The sequence below is a fragment of the Oncorhynchus masou genome, chromosome 18, assembly GCF_036934945.1.
Source record: "Oncorhynchus masou masou isolate Uvic2021 chromosome 18, UVic_Omas_1.1, whole genome shotgun sequence".
Taxonomy (NCBI): Eukaryota; Metazoa; Chordata; class Actinopteri; order Salmoniformes; family Salmonidae; genus Oncorhynchus; species Oncorhynchus masou.
This window is the reverse complement of record NC_088229.1, coordinates 312,714-332,500: the sequence shown is the minus strand read 5'-3', so window position 1 is coordinate 332,500 and position 19,787 is coordinate 312,714. Positions and strand designations below refer to the sequence as shown.

The following is a 19,787-nucleotide window of genomic DNA, read 5'->3' as shown; positions in this document are numbered from 1 at the left end:
CTGTGTGTGTGTGTGTGTGTGTGTGTATATCACTGTGTGTGTGTGTGTGTGTGTATATCACTGTGTGTGTGTGTGTGTGTGTGTGTGTGTGTGTGTGTGTGTGTGTGTGTGTGTGTATCACTGTGTGTGTGTGTGTGTGTATCACTGTGTGTGTGTGTGTGTGTATCACTGTGTGTGTGTGTGTGTGTGTGTGTGTGTGTGTATCACTGTGTGTGTGTGTGTGTATCACTGTGTGTGTGTGTGTGTGTGTGTGTGTGTGTGTGTGTGTGTGTGTGTGTGTATCACTGTGTGTGTGTGTGAACTTCCGGCGCCGACAGAGATGGCCGCCTCGCTTCGCGTTCCTAGGAAACTATGCAGTTTTTTGTTTTTTTTACGTGTTATTTCTTACATTAGTACCTCAGGTCATCTTGGGTTTCATTACATACAGCCGAGAAGAACTACTGTATATAAGATCAGCGTCAACTCACCATCAGTACGACCAAGAATATGTTTTTCGCGACGCGGATCCTGTGTTCTGCCTTACAAACAGGACAACGGAATGGATCGCATGCAGCGACCCCAAAAAACGACTCCGAAAAAGAGGGAAACGTAGCGGTCTTCTGGTTAGACTACGGAGACGGGCACATCGTGCCCCACTTCCTAGCATTCTTCTTGCCAATGTCCAGTCTCTTGACAACAAGGTGGATGAAATCCGAGCAAGGATAGCATTCCAGAGGGACATCAGAGACTGTAACGTTCTGTGCTTCACGGAAACATGGCTCACTGGAGAGGTGGTGCAGCCAACGGGTTTCTCCACGCATCGCGCCGACAGAAACAAACACCTTTCTGGTAAGAAGAGGGGTGGGGGTGTATGCCTTATGGCTAACGAGGCATGGTGCGATGAAAGAAACATACAGGAACTCAAATCCTTCTGTTCACCTGATTTGGAATTCCTCACAATGAAATATAGACCGCATTATCTACCAAGAGAATTCTCTTCGATTATAATCACAGCCGTATATATCCCCCCCAAGCAGACACATCGATGGCTCTGAACGAACTTTATTTAACTCTTTGCAAACTGGAAACCATTTATCCGGAGGCTGCATTCATCGTTGTTGGGGATTTTAACAAGGCTAATCTGAAAACAAGACTCCCTAAATTTTATCAGCATATCGATTGCGCAACCAGGGGCGGAAAAACCTTGGATCACTGTTACTCTAACTTCCGCGACGCATATAAGGCCCTGCCCCGCCCCCCTTTCGGAAAAGCTGACCACAACTCCATTTTGCTGATACCTGCCTACAGACAAAAGCTAAAAAAAGAAGCTCCCACGCTGAGGTCTGTCCAACGCTGGTCCGACCAAGCTGACTCCACACTCCAAGACTGCTTCCATCACGTGGACTGGGACATGTTTCGTATTGCGTCTAATAACAACATTGACGAATACGCTGATTCGGTGTAAGAGTTCATTAGAACGTGCGTTGAAGATGTTGTTCCCATAGCAACGATTAAAACATTCCCTAACCAGAAACCTTGGATTGATGGCAGCATTCGTGTGAAACTGAAAGCACGAACCACTGCTTTCAATCAGGGCAAGGTGTCTGGTAACATGACTGAATACAATCAATGCAGCTATTCCCTCCGTAAGGCTATCAAACAAGCTAAGCGTCAGTACAGAGACAAAGTAGAATCCCAATTCAACGGCTCAGACACAAGAGGCATGTGGCAGGGTCTACAGTCAATCACGGACTACAGGAAGAAATCCAGCCCAGTCACGGACCAGGATGTCTTGCTCCCAGGCAGACTAAACTTTTTTGCCCGCTTTGAGGACAATACAGTGCCACTGACACTGCCTGCAACGGAAAAATGCGGTCTCTCCTTCATGGAAGCCGAGGTGAGTAAAACATTTAAACGTGTTAACCCTCGCAAGGCTGCAGGCCCAGACGGCATCCCCAGCCGCGCCCTCAGAGCATGCGCAGACCAGCTGGCTGGTGTGTTTACGGACATATTCAATCAATCCCTATACCAGTCTGCTGTTCCCACATGCTTCAAGAGGGCCACCATCTTTCCTGTTCCCAAGAAAGCTAAGGTAACTGAGCTAAACGACTACCGCCCCGTAGCACTCACTTCCGTCATCATGAAGTGCTTTGAGAGACTAGTCAAGGACCATATCACCTCCACCCTACCTGACTCCCTAGACCCACTCCAATTTGCTTACCGCTCAAATAGGTCCACAGACGATGCAATCTCAACCACACTGCACACTGCCCTAACCCATCTGGACAAGAGGAATACCTATGTGAGAATGCTGTTCATCGACTACAGCTCGGCATTCAACACCATAGTACCCTCCAAGCTCGTCATAAAGCTCGAGACCCTGGGTCTCGACCCCGCCCTGTGCAACTGGGTACTGGACTTCCTGACGGGCCTCCCCCAGGTGGTGAGGGTAGGTAACAACATCTCCTCCCCGCTGATCCTCAACACTGGGGCCCCACAAGGGTGCGTTCTGAGCCCTCTCCTGTACTCCCTGTTCACCCACGACTGCGTGGCCACGCACGCCTCCAACTCAATCATCAAGTTTGCGGACGACACAACAGCGGTAGGCTTGATTACCAACAACGACGAGACGGCCTACAGGGAGGAGGTGAGGGCCCTCGGAGTGTGGTGTCAGGAAAATAACCTCACACTCAACGTCAACAAAACTAAGGAGATGATTGTGGACTTCAGGAAACAGCAGAGGGAACACCCCCTATCCACATCGATGGAACAGTAGTGGAGAGAGTAGCAAGTTTTAAGTTCCTCGGCATACACATCACAGACAAACTGAATTGGTCCACTCACACAGACAGCATTGTGAAGAAGGCGCAGCAGCGCCTCTTCAACCTCAGGAGGCTGAAGAAATTCGGCTTGTCACCAAAAGCACTCACAAACTTCTACAGAGGCACAATCGAGAGCATCCTGGCGGGCTGTATCACCGCCTGGTACGGCAACTGCTCCGCCCTCAACCGTAAGGCTCTCCAGAGGGTAGTGAGGTCTGCACAACGCATCATCGGGGGCAAACTACCTGCCCTCCAGGACACCTACACCACCCGATGTTACAGGAAGGCCATAAAGATCATCAAGGACATCTACCACCCGAGCCACTGCCTGTTCACCCCGCTATCATCCAGAATGCGAGGTCAGTACAGGTGCATCAAAGCAGGGACCGAGAGACTGAAAAACAGCTTCTATCTCAAGGCCATCAGACTGTTAAACAGCCACCACTAACATTGAGTGGCTGCTGCCTACACACTGACTCAACTCCAGCCACTTTAATATGGGAATTGATGGGAAATGTTGTAAATATATCACTAGCCACTTTAAACAATGCTACCTTATATAATGTTACTTACCCTACATTATTCATCTCATATGCATACGTATATACTGTACTCTATATCATCGACTGCATCCTTATGTAATACATGTATCACTAGCCACTTTAACTATGCCACTGTTTACATACTCATCTCACATGTATATACTGTACTCGATACCATCTACTGTATCTTGCCTATGCTGCTCTGTACCATCACTCATTCATATATCCTTATGTACATATTCTTTATCCCCTTACACTGTGTATAAGACAGTAGATTAGGAATTGTTAGTTAGATTACTTGTTGGTTATTACTGCATTGTCGGAACTAGAAGCACAAGCATTTCGCTACACTCGCATTAACATCTGCTAACCATGTGTATGTGACAAATAAAATTTGATTTGATTTGTGTATCACTGTGTGTGTGTGTGTGTGTGTGTGTGTGTGTGTGTGTGTGTGTGTGTGTGTGTGTGTGTGTGTGTGTGTGTGTGTGTGTGTATCACTGTGTGTGTGTGTGTGTGTGTGTGTATCACTGTGTGTGTGTGTATCACTGTGTGTGTATCACTGTGTGTGTGTGTGCGTGTGTGTGTATCACTGTGTGTGTGTGTGTGTGTATCACTGTGTGTGTATCACTGTGTGTGTGTGTGTGTGTGTGTGTGTGTGTGTGTGTGTGTGTGTGTGTGTGTGTATCACTGTGTGTGTGTGTGTGTGTGTGTATCACTGTGTGTGTGTGTGTGTGTGTATCACTGTGTGTGTATCACTGTGTGTGTGTGTGTATCACTGTGTGTGTGTGTGTGTATCACTGTGTGTGTGTGTGTGTGTGTATCACTGTGTGTGTGTGTGTATCACTGTGTGTGTATCACTGTGTGTGTGTGTGTGTATCACTGTGTGTGTGTATCACTGTGTGTGTATCACTGTGTGCGTGTGTACCACTGTGTGTGTGTGTGTGCGTGTGTACCACTGTGTGTGTGTGTGTGCGTGTGTATCACTGTGTGTGTGTGTGTGTGTGTGTATCACTGTGTGTGTGTGTGTGTGTGTGTATCACTGTGTGTGTGTGTGTGTGTGTATCACTGTGTGTGTGTGTATCACTGTGTGTGTATCACTGTGTGTGTGTGTGCGTGTGTGTGTATCACTGTGTGTGTGTGTGTGTATCACTGTGTGTGTATCACTGTGTGTGTGTGTGTGTGTGTGTGTATCACTGTGTGTGTGTGTGTGTGTGTGTGTATCAGTGTGTGTGTGTGTGTGTATCACTGTGTGTGTATCACTGTGTGTGTGTGTGTATCACTGTGTGTGTGTGTGTGTATCACTGTGTGTGTGTGTGTGTGTGTGTATCACTGTGTGTGTGTGTGCGTGTGTGTGTATCACTGTGTGTGTGTGTGTATCACTGTGTGTGTATCACTGTGTGTGTGTGTGTGTATCACTGTGTGTGTATCACTGTGTGCGTGTGTACCACTGTGTGTGTGTGTGTGCGTGTGTACCACTGTGTGTGTGTGTGTGCGTGTGTATCACTGTGTGTGTGTGTGTGTGTGTGTATCACTGTGTGTGTGTGTGTGTGTGTATCACTGTGTGTGTGTGTGTGTGTGTGTGTATCACTGTGTGTGTGTGTGTGTGTGTGTATCACTGTGTGTGTGTGTGTGTGTGTGTGTGTATCACTGTGTGTGTGTGTGTGTGTGTGTGTGTGTGTGTGTGTGTGTGTGTGTGTGTGTGTGTGTATCACTGTGTGTGTGTATCACTGTGTGTCTTACTTGCTGCTGTCGTTTGGTTCATCTCCATCAGAAGATGATGAAGGAGACGGGGAGGGCCCAGAGGGAGCGGCCGCATGGTGATTCGGTAATCTACTTCCTCCCTGGTCATATGGAGCTGACCAATCGGTGAAGGCCATTTTCCCTGCCAGTGAATCGTTGCAGTCCTGCAGGGGAGGTGGGGGGTTCTGGAACAGAGGGGTGGTGCCTGGTCCGTACGGATCATTCTGATAAGGTGGCTTTACACCCTGGAGGGGGTACTGGGGGGGGGAGAGATGTTAGAACTACAAGCTGGAATACAGCCATTGTTGCTGGTTAAGTGATAGCAAGAGTCAACTGAGTCAATACAAAAGAGCCAGCTGCTGTACTACTGAGTCAAGAGAGAAGTCTGAGTTAATACAAGAGGAGAGACAGCTGAGTCAATACAAGAGAGGAGCCAGCTACTGTACTGCTGAGTCAATACAAGAGAGGAGCCAGCTACTGTACTGCTGAGTCAATACAAGAGGAGCCAGCTACTGTACTGCTGAGTCAATACAAGAGAGGAGCCAGCTACTGTACTGCTGAGTCAATACAAGAGAGGAGCCAGCTACTGTATTGCTGAGTCAATACAAGAGGAGAGACAGCTACTGTACTACTGAGTCAATACAAGAGTATTCAAAACAACTCCATAATGTTTTGGGACACTAAAGTCCATGGAGAATAAGAGCACCTCCTCCCAGCTGCCCACTGCAGTGAGGCTCGGTAACACTGTCACCACCAATAAATCCACGGTAAAGGAGAATTTCAATAAGCATTGCTCTATGGATAGCCATGCTTTCCTCCTGCCTTCCCCACCCCTGGCCAACCGCTCCGCCCCCCCGCAGCTACTTACCCAAGCCTCCCCAGCTTCTCCTTCACCCAAATCCAGATAGCAGATGTTCTGAAAGAGCTGCAAAACTTGGACCCCTACAAATTAGCTATATCCATCCTGCCCTGCCTCTCTAAAGTCTTTGAAAGCCAAGTTAATAAACAGGTCATTGACCATTTCGAATCCCACCGTACCTTCTCCGCAGTGCAATCCTGTTTCAGAGCTGGTCACGGGTGCACCTCAGCCACGCTCAAGGTATTAAACGATATCATAACTGCCATCGATAAAAGACTGTGCAGCCGTCTTCATCAACCTGGCCAAGGCTTTTGACTCTGTCAATCACCGTATTCTTATCGTCAGACTCAGCCTTGGTTTCTCTAATGACTGGTTCACCAACTACTTCTCAGACAGAGTTCAGTGTATCAAATCGGAGGGCCTGCTGTCAGGACCTCTGGCAGTCTCTATGGGGTGCCACAGGGTTCAATTCTCAGGACGACGCTTTTCTCTGTATATATCAACGATGTCGCTCTTGCTGCGGATGATTCCCTAATCAACCTCTACGCAGACAACACCATTCTGTATACTTCTGGCCATTCATTGGACACTGTTTTAACTAACCTCCAGCCGAGCTTCAATGCCATACAACACTCCTTCCGTGGCCTCCAATTGCCATTAAATGCTTGTAAAACCAAATGCATGCTTTTCAACCGTTTGCTGCCCGCACCCGCCCATCATCACTACTCTGGACGGTTCTGACTTAGAATATGTGGACAACTACAAATACCTGGGTGTCTGGTTAGACTGTAAACTCTCCTTCCAGACTCATATTAAACATCTCCAATTCAAAATTAAATCTATAAATCTGCTTTCTATTTTGCAACAAAGCCTCCTTCACTCACGCCACCAAACATACCCTCGTAAAACTGACTATCCTACCAATCCTCGACTTCGGCGATATCATTTACAAAATAGCTACTCAGCCATCTGGATGCAGTCTATCACAGTGCCATCCGTTTTGTCACCAAAGCCCCATATACCACCCACCACTGCGACCTGTATGCTCTCTTCGGCTGGCCCTCGCTACATATTCATCGCCAGACCCACTGGCTCCAGGTCATCTACAAGTCTTTGCTAGGTGAAGCTCCGGCTTATCTCAGCTCACTGGTCACGATAACACCCACCCGTAGCACTCGCTCCAGCAGGTATATCTCACTGGTCTTCCCCAAAGCCAACACCTTTGGCCGCCTTTCCTTCCAGTTCTGTGCTGCCAACGACTGGAACGAATTACAAAAATCGCTGAAGCTGGAGACTCATATTTCCCTCACTAACTTTAAACATCAGCTATCTGAACAGCTAACAGAACACTGCAGCTGTAAATAGCCCACCCAATCTACCTACCTCATCCCCATATTGTTTTTATTTCATTTTCTGCTCTTTTGCACACCAGTATCACTACTTACACACCATCATCTGCTCATCTGTCACTCGTGTTAATCTGCTAAATTGCTTTGCTACTATGGCCTATTTATTTTCTTGCCTCCTCACGTCATTTGCACACACTGCATATAAACTTTCTTTATTTCCCTATTGGGTTATTGACTGTATGCTTGTTTATTCCATGTGTAACTCTGTGTGATTGTCTGTGTCTTACTGCTTTGCTTTATCTTGGCCAGTTCACAGTTGTAAATGAGAACTTGTTCTCAACTGGCCTATCTGGTTAAATAAAGATGAAAAAAGAGGAGATCCAGCTACTGTACAGCCGTGGCCAAAGGTTTTGAGAAGTTTGCTGCTTCAGTGCATCTAGATATTTTTGTCAGATGTTACTAAGGAATACTGAAGTATAATTACAAGCATTTCATAATTGTCAAAGGCTTTTATTATCAATTACATGAAGTTGATGCATAGAGTCAATATTTGCAGTGTTGACCCGTCTTTTTCAAGACCTCTGCAATCCGCCCTGGCATGCTGTTAATTAACTTCTGGGCCACATCCTGACTGGTGGCAGCCCATATTTGCATAATCAATGCTTGGGGTTTTGTTTGTCCACCTGCCGTTTGAGGATTGACCAGAAGTTCTCAATGGGATTAAGGTCTGGGGAGTTTCCTGGCCATGAACCCAAAATATCCATGTTTTGTTCCCCAAGCCACTTAACCTCTTGATACTAGGGGGCAGTATTTTGATGTTTGGATGAAAAATGAAACTGCCTATTTCTCAGGCCCATCAGCTAGAATATGCATATATATAATATAATTGGCAGATTAGGATAGAAAACACTATCAAGTTTCCAAAACGGTCAAAATATTGTCTGTGAGTATAACAGAACTGAAATTGCAGGTGAAAACCTGAGGAAAATCCTACCAGGAAGTGCTGTTATTTTGAAACCCCTCTGTTCCATTGCATGCCTTCCCTCCATTTAAAGGGATATCAACCACATTCCTTTCCATATGGCTTCCACATGCTGTGGACAGTCTTTAGACATAGTTTCAGCCTTGTAGACAGTCTTTAGATACAGTTTCAGCCGATCACATCGCTTAAGTGCATTGCTGGGTGTCCCCAGACAATGGGCTGCCATCAGTCAGGATGTGGCCCAGAAGTATGCCAGGGCGGATTACAGAGGTATTAAATAAGAAGGGTCAACACTGCCTGTGCCATCAGCTTGGAGCAGACATTTTCTCTCTCCTATTGAAAAAGCTACCGTCCAGGTAAAAACAAACTGAGGATTGATTATAAAAAACGTTTGACATGTTTCTACGAACTTTACAGATACTATTTAGAATTTGTGTCTGCCCGTCGTGATCTGGACGTGCCTATGGAATACTAAACAAAACGCACCAACCAAATGGCGGTTTTTGGATCTAAAGATAATCTTTATAGAACATTTATTGTTTAACTGGGAGTCTTGTGAGTGCAAACATCTGAAGATCAAAGGTAAGCGATTAATTTGATTGGTCACGAAAGTCAGAAAAGAAATCTATTTTGCTGCTAGCTGTTTGTAATGTTTTGTCTGTTGAGATGTCCTTACATAAACACGTGGTATGCTTTCGCTGTAAAGCTTTTTTGAAATCTGACACGCCAGGTGGATTAACAACAAGCTAAGCTGTGTTATGCCATATTGCACTTGTGATTTCATGAAAATGAAATATTTTTAGTAATTTAATTTGAATTTGGCGCGCTGCAATTCAGCAGATGTTGACGTAAATGATCCCGCTAACGGGATGGGTGCGCCAAGAAGATAATTATCAGTTTTGCCTTATGGCAAGGTGCTCCATCATGCTGGAAAAGGCATTGATGAGTTGCTCTCGGAGGATGTGTTGGTACCATTCTTTATTCATGGCTGTGTTCTTCGGCAACATTGTGAGTGAGCACACTCCCTTGGCTGAGAAGCAACCCCACACATGGTCTCAGGATGCTTTACTGTCGGCATGACACAGGGCTGATGGTAGTGCTCACCGGACAAGCTTTTTTCCAGATGCCCCAAACAATCGGATAGGGGATTCATCAGAGAAAATGACTTTACCCCAGTCCTCAGCAGTCCAATCCCTGGACCTTTTGCAGAATATCAGTCTGTCGCTGATGTTTTTCCTGGAGAGAAGTGGCTTCTTTGCTGCCCTTCATGACACCAGAACATCCTCCAAAAGTCTTCACCTCACTGCGCGTGCAGATGCACTCACACCTGCCTTCTGCCATTCCTGAGCAAGCTCTGTACTAGTGATACCTTGATCCCACAGCTGAATCAACTTTAGGAGACGGTCCTGGCGCTTGCTGGACTTTTTTGGGTGCCCTGAAGCCTTCTCCACAACAATTGAACCGCTCTCCTTGAAGTTATTGATGATCCAATAAATGGTTGATTTAGATGCAATCTTACTGGCAGCAATATCCTTGCCTGTGAAGCACTTCTTGTGCAAAGCAATGATGACGGCACGTGCTTCTTTGCAGGTAACCATGGTTGACAGAAGAGTAACAATTATTCCAAGCACCACCCTCATTTTGAAGCTTCCAGTCTGTTATTCAAACTCAATCAGCATGACAGAGTGATCTCCAGCCTTGTCAACACTCACACCTGTGTTACCGAGAGAATCACTGACATGATGTCAGCTGGTGCTTTTGTGGTAGGGCTGAAATGCAGTGGAAATGTTTTTTTGGGGATTCAGTTCATTTGCATGGCAAAGAGGGACTTTGCAATTCATCTGATCAGTCTCCATATCATTCTGGAGTATATGCAAATTGCCATCATACAAACTGAGGCAGCAGACTGTGAAAATGAATGTGTGTCATTCTCAAAACTTTTGGCCACGACTGTACTGTCAATACAAGAGGAGAGACGGCTAATGTACTACTGAGACATTACAAGAGAACCAGTGAGAGGTCGACCGATTGATTTTTCAACGCCGATACCGATTATTGGAGGAACAAAAATAGCAGATACCGGTTAATCGGCCGATTAATTGAATTTATTTGTAATAATGACAATTACAACAATACTGAATTAACACTTATTTGAACTTAATATAATACATCAATAAAATCAATTTAGCCTCAACTTTATTTAACTAGGCAAGTCAGTTAAGAACAAATTCTTATTTTCAATGACGGCCTATTGGGTTAACTGCCTGTTCAGGGGCAGAATGACAGATTTGTACCTTGTCAGCTCGGAGGTTTGAACTTGCAACCTTCCGGTTACTCGTCCACCGCTCTAACCACTAGGCTACCCTGCCGCCTTACCGCCACTAAATAATGAAACATGTTCAATTTGGTTTGAAATAAGGCAAATACAAAGTTTTGGAGAAGAAAGTAAAAGTGCAATATGTGCCATGTAAAAAAGCTAACGTTTAAGTTCCTTGCTCAGAACACGAGAATAAATGAAAGCTGGTGGTTCCTTTTAACATGAGTCTTCAATAATCCAAGGTAAGAAGTTTTAGGTTGTAGTTATTATAGGACTCTCTATACCATTTGTATTTCAATTTTTTGTATTTCAAATACCTTTGACTATTGGATGTTCTTATAGGCACTTTAGTATTGCCAGTGTAACAGTATAGCTTCCGTCCCTCTCCTCGCCCCTACCTGGCTCGAACCAGGACCACATCGACAACAGCCACCCCCGAAGCATCGTTACCCATCGCTCCACAAAAGCGGAGCAAGGGGAACAACTACTCCAAGTCTCAGAGCGAGTGACGTCACCGATTGAAAAGCTATTAGCGCGCAACGAGCCAGGCGGCCCAAACTGCTGCATATACCCTGACTATGTTGCAAGAGAAGTGACACAATTTCCCTAGTTAAAAGAAATTAATGTTAGCAGGCAATATTAACTAAATATGCAGGTTTAAAAATATATACTTGTGTATTTATTTTAAGAAAGGCATTGATGTTTATGGTTAGGTACACGTTGGAGCAACGACAGTCCTTTTTCACGAATACACACCGCATCGATTATATGCAACGCAGGACACGCTCGATAAACTAGTATCATCAACCATTGATTGATTGTTTTTTTTATGAGATAAGTTTAATGCTAGCTAGCAACTTACCTTGGCTTCTTACTGCATTCGCGTAAAAGGCATGCTCCTCGTGGAGTGCAATGTAAGGCAGGTGGTTAGAGCGCTACAAGATTCTGCCCCTGAACAAGGCAGTTAACCCACCATTCCTAGGCCGTCATTGAAAATATGAATGTGTTGTTAACTGACTTGCCTAGTTAAATGAAGGTGTCCAAAAACACTGATTTCCGATTGTTATGAAAACGGCCCTAATTAATTGGCCACTCCGATTAATTAATCAACCTCTAGAACCAGCTACTGTACCACAGTCAAGACAAGACCCAGCTACTGTACTACTGAGCCAATACAAGAGAACCAGCTACTGTACTACTGAGCTAAGAGAACCAGCAGTTGTTCTGCTGAGTCAATACAAGAGGAGAACCAGCTACTGTACTGCTGAGTCAATACAAGAGGAGAACCAGCTACTGTACTGCTGAGTCAATACAAGAGGAGAACCAGCTACTGTACTGCTGAGTCAATACAAGAGGAGAACCAGCTACTGTACTACTGAGTCAATACAAGAGGAGAACCAGCTACTGTACTGCTGAGTCAATACAAGAGGAGAACCAGCAACTGTACTACTGAGCCAAGAAGCTTAAGAGGTAATAAGTAGCTACATCAGAGGCATGTGACTCCTACCTGGGTCTTTACAGTCTGCATCGCCCCCATGTGGCCAGGAGGTCCACCAAACGGAGCCGGCCCAAACCCTGGCACTACACACAGACAGAGAAATAAATGACTTGTCCAATTTAGCAGGTCTAACAAGTATTTAAGAAAAAGCTTTAGCCAATCGTGCTTGTGTCACTGACTACAAGAGATACTGCATGACAGACAGCGGCCTTCGCCAAATGCGGGGTTACTCACAGAGGTAGGGGGAGGTTCCCATGGAGAGTGGGCGGGGTTTAGAGGCAGCTGAGAAATACTCCACAGCTCTCTTAAAACGCTGCACCTTGTCCTCCATACGAGACTAGAGGGAGACAAATATATATTTATTTAACCTTTATTTAAACAGGGATCCACATTGAGATTAAACATATTTTACAAGAGAGCCCTGTACACATTACAATAAAAACAGAATATTAAAACATACGTGTATAAAACAATAGAATTCAGCTCAATTAAAAAAATAAACATTTAATAAAAGCAATCCCATTCAACTACATAGAGGTCCTCAATCAATAATGTAAACTGCCTGAGAGGTACTAGCACATCTAAGTGCAGTGAACTCTGCAGATTGTTCCACAAATTAGAAGCAATAAAAACAAAATGCAGATTTTCCCAAATCTGTAGAGACTGGAGAGATCTCTAATGTTATCCATTCCTGTGAATGGGATATTTTGATATGAAAAAAACATCTTGGATCTTAGCTTCTTAGTCAGATGATTTATGTGTGTTATAAAGGACAACTTGTCATCAATCCAGACACCCAGGTACTTATATTGCGAAACAAGCTCAATGTGGGCTCAATTTATAGGGCAAGTCCTCAGGGTCAACATTTCATGACCTACAGAACAGCATGAGCTTGGTTTTACTTAGTATTTACACTAATTTAAGATATGGATTTCTGAACTGAATCAAAGTCATCCTAAAGTTCATGAATGGCCTGCTGCACTGAGGTGGCACAGGAATACAACACTGTGTCGTCTGCATAGAGATGAATGTTACAAGTATGAACAGTGTCTCCTATGTCATTAACTTCTTGGTGACTGGGGGGCAGTATAGAGTAGCTTGGATGAATAAGGTGCCCAGAGTAAACTGCCTGCTACTCCGGCATTAAAGCTAGAATATGCATATAATTAGTATATTTGGATAGAAACCCCATTGAAGTTTCTAAACCTGTTTGAATGATGTATGTGAGTATAACAGAACTCATATGGCAGGCGAAAACCAGAGAAAAAAATCCAACCAGGAAGTGGGAAATTTGAGGTTGGTCGATTTTCAACTCAGTCCCTATTGAAGATACAGTGGGATATTAGTCATGTTGCACTTCCTAAGGCTTCCACTAGATGTCAACAGTCTTTAGAAACTTGATTGAGGTTTCTACTGTAAAGGGGGCTCATAAGGGCTCTTTGAGTCAGTGGTCTGGCAGAGTGCCACGGCTCGTGACGCGCGGTCATGAGAGTTAGCTCGCATTCCATTGCTTTTCTACAGACAAAGGAATTCTCCAGTTGGAACATTATTGAAGATTTATGTTAAAAACATCCTAAAGATTGATTCTATCCATCGTTTGATATGTTTCTACGGACTGTAACGGAACTTTAACATTTCGTCTGCTCCTAGTGAACGCGCTTTGTGACTTTGGATTTGTTTACAAAACGTGCTAACAAAGGTAGCTACTTGGAAATAAATGATGGACATTATCTAACAAATCAAACATTTATTGTGGAACTGGGATTCCTGGGAGTGCATTCTGATGAAGACCATCAAAGGTAAGTGAATATTTATAATGCTATTTCACACTAATGTTGACTACACAACATGGTGGATATTTCTTTGGCTGGTTTGGGCTCTGAGTGCCGTACTCAGATTATTGCATGGTGTGCTTTTTCCGTAAAAATAAATAAATAATCTGACACAGTGGTTGCATTAAGGAGAAATGTATCTAAAGTTCCATGTATAATAGTTGTATCTTTTATCAATGTTTATTATGAGTATTTCTGTGGCTCTCTGCAAAATCACGGCATGTTTTGGAACTACTGAACATAAAACGCCAATGTAAAATGAGATTTTTGGATATAAATATGAACTTTATCGAACAAAACATACATGTATTGTTTAACATGAGTGTCATCTGATGAAGATCAAAGGTTAGTGATTCATTTCATTGCTGCTTTTTGTGACTCCTCTCTTTGGCTGGAAAAATGGCTGTGTTTTTCTGTGACTTGGTGGTGACGTAACATAATAGTTTGTGCTTTCGCTGTAAAGCCTTTTTGAAATCAGACTGTGATAAACGAGAATTATCTTTAAAATGGTGTAAAATACTTGATTGCTGAAGAATTTTAATTAGGAGATTGTTGTTTTGAATTTGGCGCCCTGCACTTTCACTGGCTGTTGGCGGGGTGGGACGCTACCGTCCCGAATATCCCAGAGGTTAAGTAGCTAGCCGCCCGGGTGAACATCCCAGAGAGGTTAAGTAGCAAGCCTCCCAGGTGAACATCCCATAGAGGTTAATATACAAAGTGAACAATGGACCCAAAATCAAACCCTAAGGAACACCTTTTTGAATCTCAATTCAGATTTAACCCCATCTATCAAGATGGCCTGAGTTCTGTCACTGAGATAATTCAGATTTAACCCCATCTATCAAGATGGCCTGAGTTCTGTCACTGAGATAATTTAGATTTAACCCCATCTATCAAGATGGCCTGAGTTCTGTCACTGAGATCGTTCAGATTTAACCCCATCTACCAAGATGGCCTGAGTTCTGTCACTGAGATCGTTCAGATTTAACCCCATCTACCAAGATGGCCTGAGTTCTGTCACTGAGATCATTCAGATTTAACCCCATCTACCAAGATGGCCTGAGTTCTGTCACTGAGATCATTCAGATTTAACCCCATCTACCAAGATGGCCTGAGTTCTGTCACTGAGATCGTTCAGATTTAACCCCATCTACCAAGATGGCCTGAGTTCTGTCACTGAGATCATTCAGATTTAACCCCATCTACCAAGATGGCCTGAGTTCTGTCACTGAGATCGTTCAGATTTAACCCCATCTACCAATAAATGTCTGAACTGAAACAGTTTTGTAAAGAGGAATGGTCCAAAATCCCTCCTGACCATTGTGCAGGTCTGATCTACAACTACAGAAAACGTTTGGTTGAGGTTATTGCTGCTAAAGGAGAGTCAACCATTTATTAAATACAAGGGTCCACATACTTTTTCCACCCTGCAATGTTTACACGGTGTGTTCAATAAGGAGATGAAAACGTATAATTGTTTGTGTGTTATTAGTTTAAGCACACTGTGTTTGTCTGTTGTTGTGACCTTGATGAAGACCAGATCAAAGGGTTCACATACTGTTTCTTGCCACTGTGTATCCCAGGACTACTCTTGATCATTTCTTCATCAAAACAGAACGATCAACAGTGTCGAACGCCTATGACAGGTCAATGAACAAGGCAGCACTATGGGGTCAATATCACGCCATATGTATTGAATTAAATATGAAATAAATTGCGAACATGAAAAATACATTTGAGAATGTAAACATATTTGAGGACGGATTAAATATTGGATGTTGAAATCATAATGTATAGAATTGTTAATAAAAATAAGACAACATAAGCAAAACCCCAAAAAGCGAGAGCAAAACTGTGACAAATTATTTAAAAAAATATTTGAAAACGAATGCAAAAATAATTTTTGGTTTAACTTTCCCAGCAACCAATCGTATTGAATTAATTTAGCCTCTTGCCTGCATGTACTACCTTTTGGTTACGCTACTCATATCTTTGCTTTCACAGAGTCTTTTCGATCTCGAGTTTTGGCATTATTTTTCCATGAAGGGTTTAGGGGGAGGCGTAGACAATGAGTCTCCTTTGGTCTGCTAGTTTTGCAGTGATGGTTCGCCTTAACCCAATCAATGAACATGATAGACAGGCTTTTTTCTATTGCCTACTTAAGTCAACGGTCTGATGTCACCACTACGCTCCAAATCTTCCCCCCTGTGCCCGCATGCTCTGAACATGGCGAAGCAGTTACCAACACCTGCGCAGAACATTGTGCAACAGGCAAATCACATATTTACTTATGTAGTTAGAAGGGTCAGAGCCAGTGACACCTCAAATCATTGATTGGGTTAAGACAACTGTCACTCCAAACTAAAGGGGGGGGGGCGAGAGAAAGAGAGAGAACTAGGTGTGTGTGTACCTGTGACTGTTTGAAGACGTCTCTGGCGATAACGTCGAGGTTCCCCAGGTCTTTAATGGAGGAGACGTACTCTGACACCGCCTTGATAACCACCTCACAGGGAGGCAGCACCAACTGGTGGGCACGCACCTAGAGGGTTAGAGGTCAGGGGTTAGAGGTCAGACACCGCCTTGTTAACCACCAACTAGTGGGCACGCACCTAGAGGGTTAGAGGTCAGACACCGCCTTGTTAACAACCTCACAGGGAGGCACCACCAACTCGTGGGCACGCACCAAGAGGTCAGAGGTTATAGATGATGGGCCAGACAGCAGGGGTATAGCTTAATGTAATGGTTTAGAAGTAAATAGAAGATATCGTCAGGATTAAAGGTCAGAGGTTATAGATGATGGGCCAGACAGATGGGGTGTAGCTTAATGTAATGGTTTAGAAGTAAATAGAAGATATCATCAGGATTAAAGGTCAGAGGTTATACCTTGAGTGAGGCCAGGGGGTGTTCTGGTCCTAAAATTCTCCAGTGGAAAGGTTAAAGGTCAGAGGTTATACCTTGAGTGAGGCCAGGGGGTGTTCTGGTCCTAAAAGGCTCCAGTGGAAGGCAGCCAGGTCCTCATCAGGGAGAATATGGTTCCCTACGGGGGGAGGGGGAGAGGGAGAGTAAGTTCAGTTGTGTGTGTTTGAGCAAAATTCCAAATGCCTGTATGGCAAGAATAACGGTTTTAATGAACGTTGAACGTTTGTCAGCTTGTTCTGGTGATTGTATTTTTGGTCTCCTTCGCTCCTCTGTGCTGTGTGCATTTCCCCATTTACACCAGAGATCTGTAAATAATGACAAGATGCACGTCTCCTCCATAACAATAGGAGTCGTCCCAAAGGCAGGAAGGCAGGCGACAAGCTGAGATCCAAAATAAACCCATAGAAACGCATTGGCCTTAACTTGGACACACTTTATCTTTGCCTCTTCCTCTATGGTTTACACACGCCAAGCCCCTCCCCCCACCTCTAGCCCCTCCCCCCGGCTAACACGCCAAGCCCCTCCCCCCGGCTAACACGCCAAGCCCCTCCCCCCGGCTAACACGCCAAGCACCTCCCCCCGGCTAACACGCCAAGCACCTCCCCCCGGCTAACACGCCAAGCACCTCCCCCGGCTAACACGCCAAGCCCCTCCCCCTGCCTAACACGCCAAGCCCCTCCCCATGACTCTCACAACAACACAGTTGAGAGATCACATCTTCCTCTCTGGCGAGAGGTTTCAACTTGCTATTTGTGACGGGGTTAGGGCTTGGTGTGGGAAGCAGAGGAGGGGAGAAAGTTGACTCAAGTAGACTATAAAAACGGGCATGTTTTTAGAGTTGGGGTTGCGCATCACATTTAACAAAACAAACATTGAAATACCGTTTTAGGGGGTAAAGTAAAAACCCAAAGCAGTAAGCATCGAAATCGGGCAAAATCGGGCCCGATTGCAGATCCTAGGGCTTCCACTAGATGTCAGTCTTTAGAGTTTCAGGCTGGTTTTTGGAAAAATGAGCCAGAAATTGTGGTTTTTCTAAGTGGCTCCCATTTTGTCTGTAGTGTTTCCAAGCGCGTGAATGAGAGCACGTTCTTTGGTATTTTTCTCCGGTAAAGACAATAATGATTGTCTTAAATTGTATCGTTTATTTGCATATTAGGGTACCTAAGGTTTGACTATAAACGTTGATTGACTTGTTTGGATAAGTTTAGTGGTAACGTTTGGGATTCATTTTGTATGTATTAGGAGGGAAACCAAGTGGATTATTGATTGAAGCGCGTTATGCATGTGTGTGCTGGGCTCTGTCCTCAGATAAACGCATGGTTTGCTTTCGCCATAAAGCCTTTGACACGGCGGCTGGATTAACAACAAGTTAAGCCTCATTTTGATGTATTGCACTTGTGATTTCATGAAAGTTTAATATTTATAGTAATTTAATTTTGGCACTGCAATTGCACCGGAAGTTTTTGCTAGCGTCCCACTGATCCGCAAGAAGTTAATATTAGGAAAGTTTAGAAAGAAATATAGTAGGTCTAGTCTGTAGAAAGCTGATGGGATCCTCCTCTTTTTAATAGAGGCCATCACTCTGTTTTCTCACACAATAGCATAGCCTATAGAAATATTGCCCAACATGAGCTCATGGGCTCTCATGAAGTGTTTGATTAGTGTTTGATTAGATTTTAAATTACATTTGCATTGATGTCAGAGTGATTAGAGGGACAACCGAATGCTGAGGACCAGGCAGTTAGCAAGTTTGGTAGGCTACTAATGACCATCAGCAGCATCAGAGCTTGGAGAAGCCTTATTACAGTGACTAAATGGTCATGTGGAATTTGACTAGTCATGACTCGTGACCACCGGTGTGGAGGAAATATGGTCACCGTAACAGACCTACACGTTGGTGCTGCATGTTCCTTACTGTTTATAGACCGGACACATTTTGCATTGAGTTTTCCGTATGCTAATTTGTAACATTGCAGAAAAATGTAAAACCTTGAAGAAAAACCACATTGTGTGTATAGAACACACTGCTGGATAAACACAATCAGCATACATCGATCAGCATATTTTGATGGAGCTTAAAATCTGCGATGTCCAAGCTATCCTCCTGCAATATATAATATAATAATATATATAATAATAATATATAATAATATATAATATAATAATCTGGTCCCTCTGGAGTTCTGCCCAAGCAAGGCATTTGATTAGTTTGACATGTTGCGAGGAGTCACTGATTTACAGCAGGTTACCACACCTATTTAGCTACCATGGACTTACCCAGACTTCAAGTTTTGGTTAATTAGGTACCTACCGAGCAGTGCAGTGAAGCAGGGCAGGTGTTGTGTCTTCAGACCAAGCTGTCTGGCTGCTTCAGAGAGCAGGTACTGGTGGGTGGTCAGGTTCTTGCCGTTCCAGGACAGTTTGAGGGCATGCGAGGAGAAGTAGGCAGGCACGTTGCAGAGGGCAAACTCTGAGTCCTGGGCGATCAGGCCGCAGAAACCAAAGTCCCTGTAGAGGGACAGCACCTCCTGGTGGTGGTCCTCCAACGTCTGGACAACCTGGATAATACAACAGAACATTACACACCTTAACCCTTCACCCTGACAGTAGTAGTGAATCCAGAGGTCAGTCAGTCTTCAGTCCAGTAGAGAATCTACAGATATCACATGCTGAGTTTAGCATTAGTCTCTCGGTATCAGAGGCTATAAATTATGTTTAAATTGATTGAGATATATAATTCATTCAGGCCCAATATTCTACATGTATGTCTGTATGAATTATATGCTAAATGTGAAATGTTTTTTTGCGATGGGAAGTAATAGTTGTACATTCAGATTGGAAAATGCTTAATGTTTATGTATTCTTATGATTACGATCTACTGGCTTATTATGTGAGTTTATGGACTGCTTATCCTTTAGTTTAACATCCTGCTGTGTGTGACTGC

General features: G+C 44.1%; 1 protein-coding gene across 2 annotated transcripts in view; it reads right to left on the bottom strand.

The window, feature by feature from the left end:
- Positions 1-19,787, bottom strand: part of LOC135503817 (constitutive coactivator of PPAR-gamma-like protein 2) — a 77,435-nt gene that overhangs the window by 43,188 nt on the left and 14,460 nt on the right. For both annotated transcript variants that reach the window (XM_064921954.1, XM_064921956.1), the window contains exons 2-7: positions 19,154-19,400; positions 16,878-16,960; positions 16,334-16,462; positions 12,326-12,428; positions 12,101-12,174; positions 5,087-5,343 (exon numbers count right to left, since the gene is read on the bottom strand). In XM_064921954.1, coding sequence (XP_064778026.1) covers positions 5,087-5,343; positions 12,101-12,174; positions 12,326-12,428; positions 16,334-16,462; positions 16,878-16,960; positions 19,154-19,400 — 893 coding nt within the window. The remainder of the gene's footprint in view (positions 1-5,086; positions 5,344-12,100; positions 12,175-12,325; positions 12,429-16,333; positions 16,463-16,877; positions 16,961-19,153; positions 19,401-19,787) is intronic.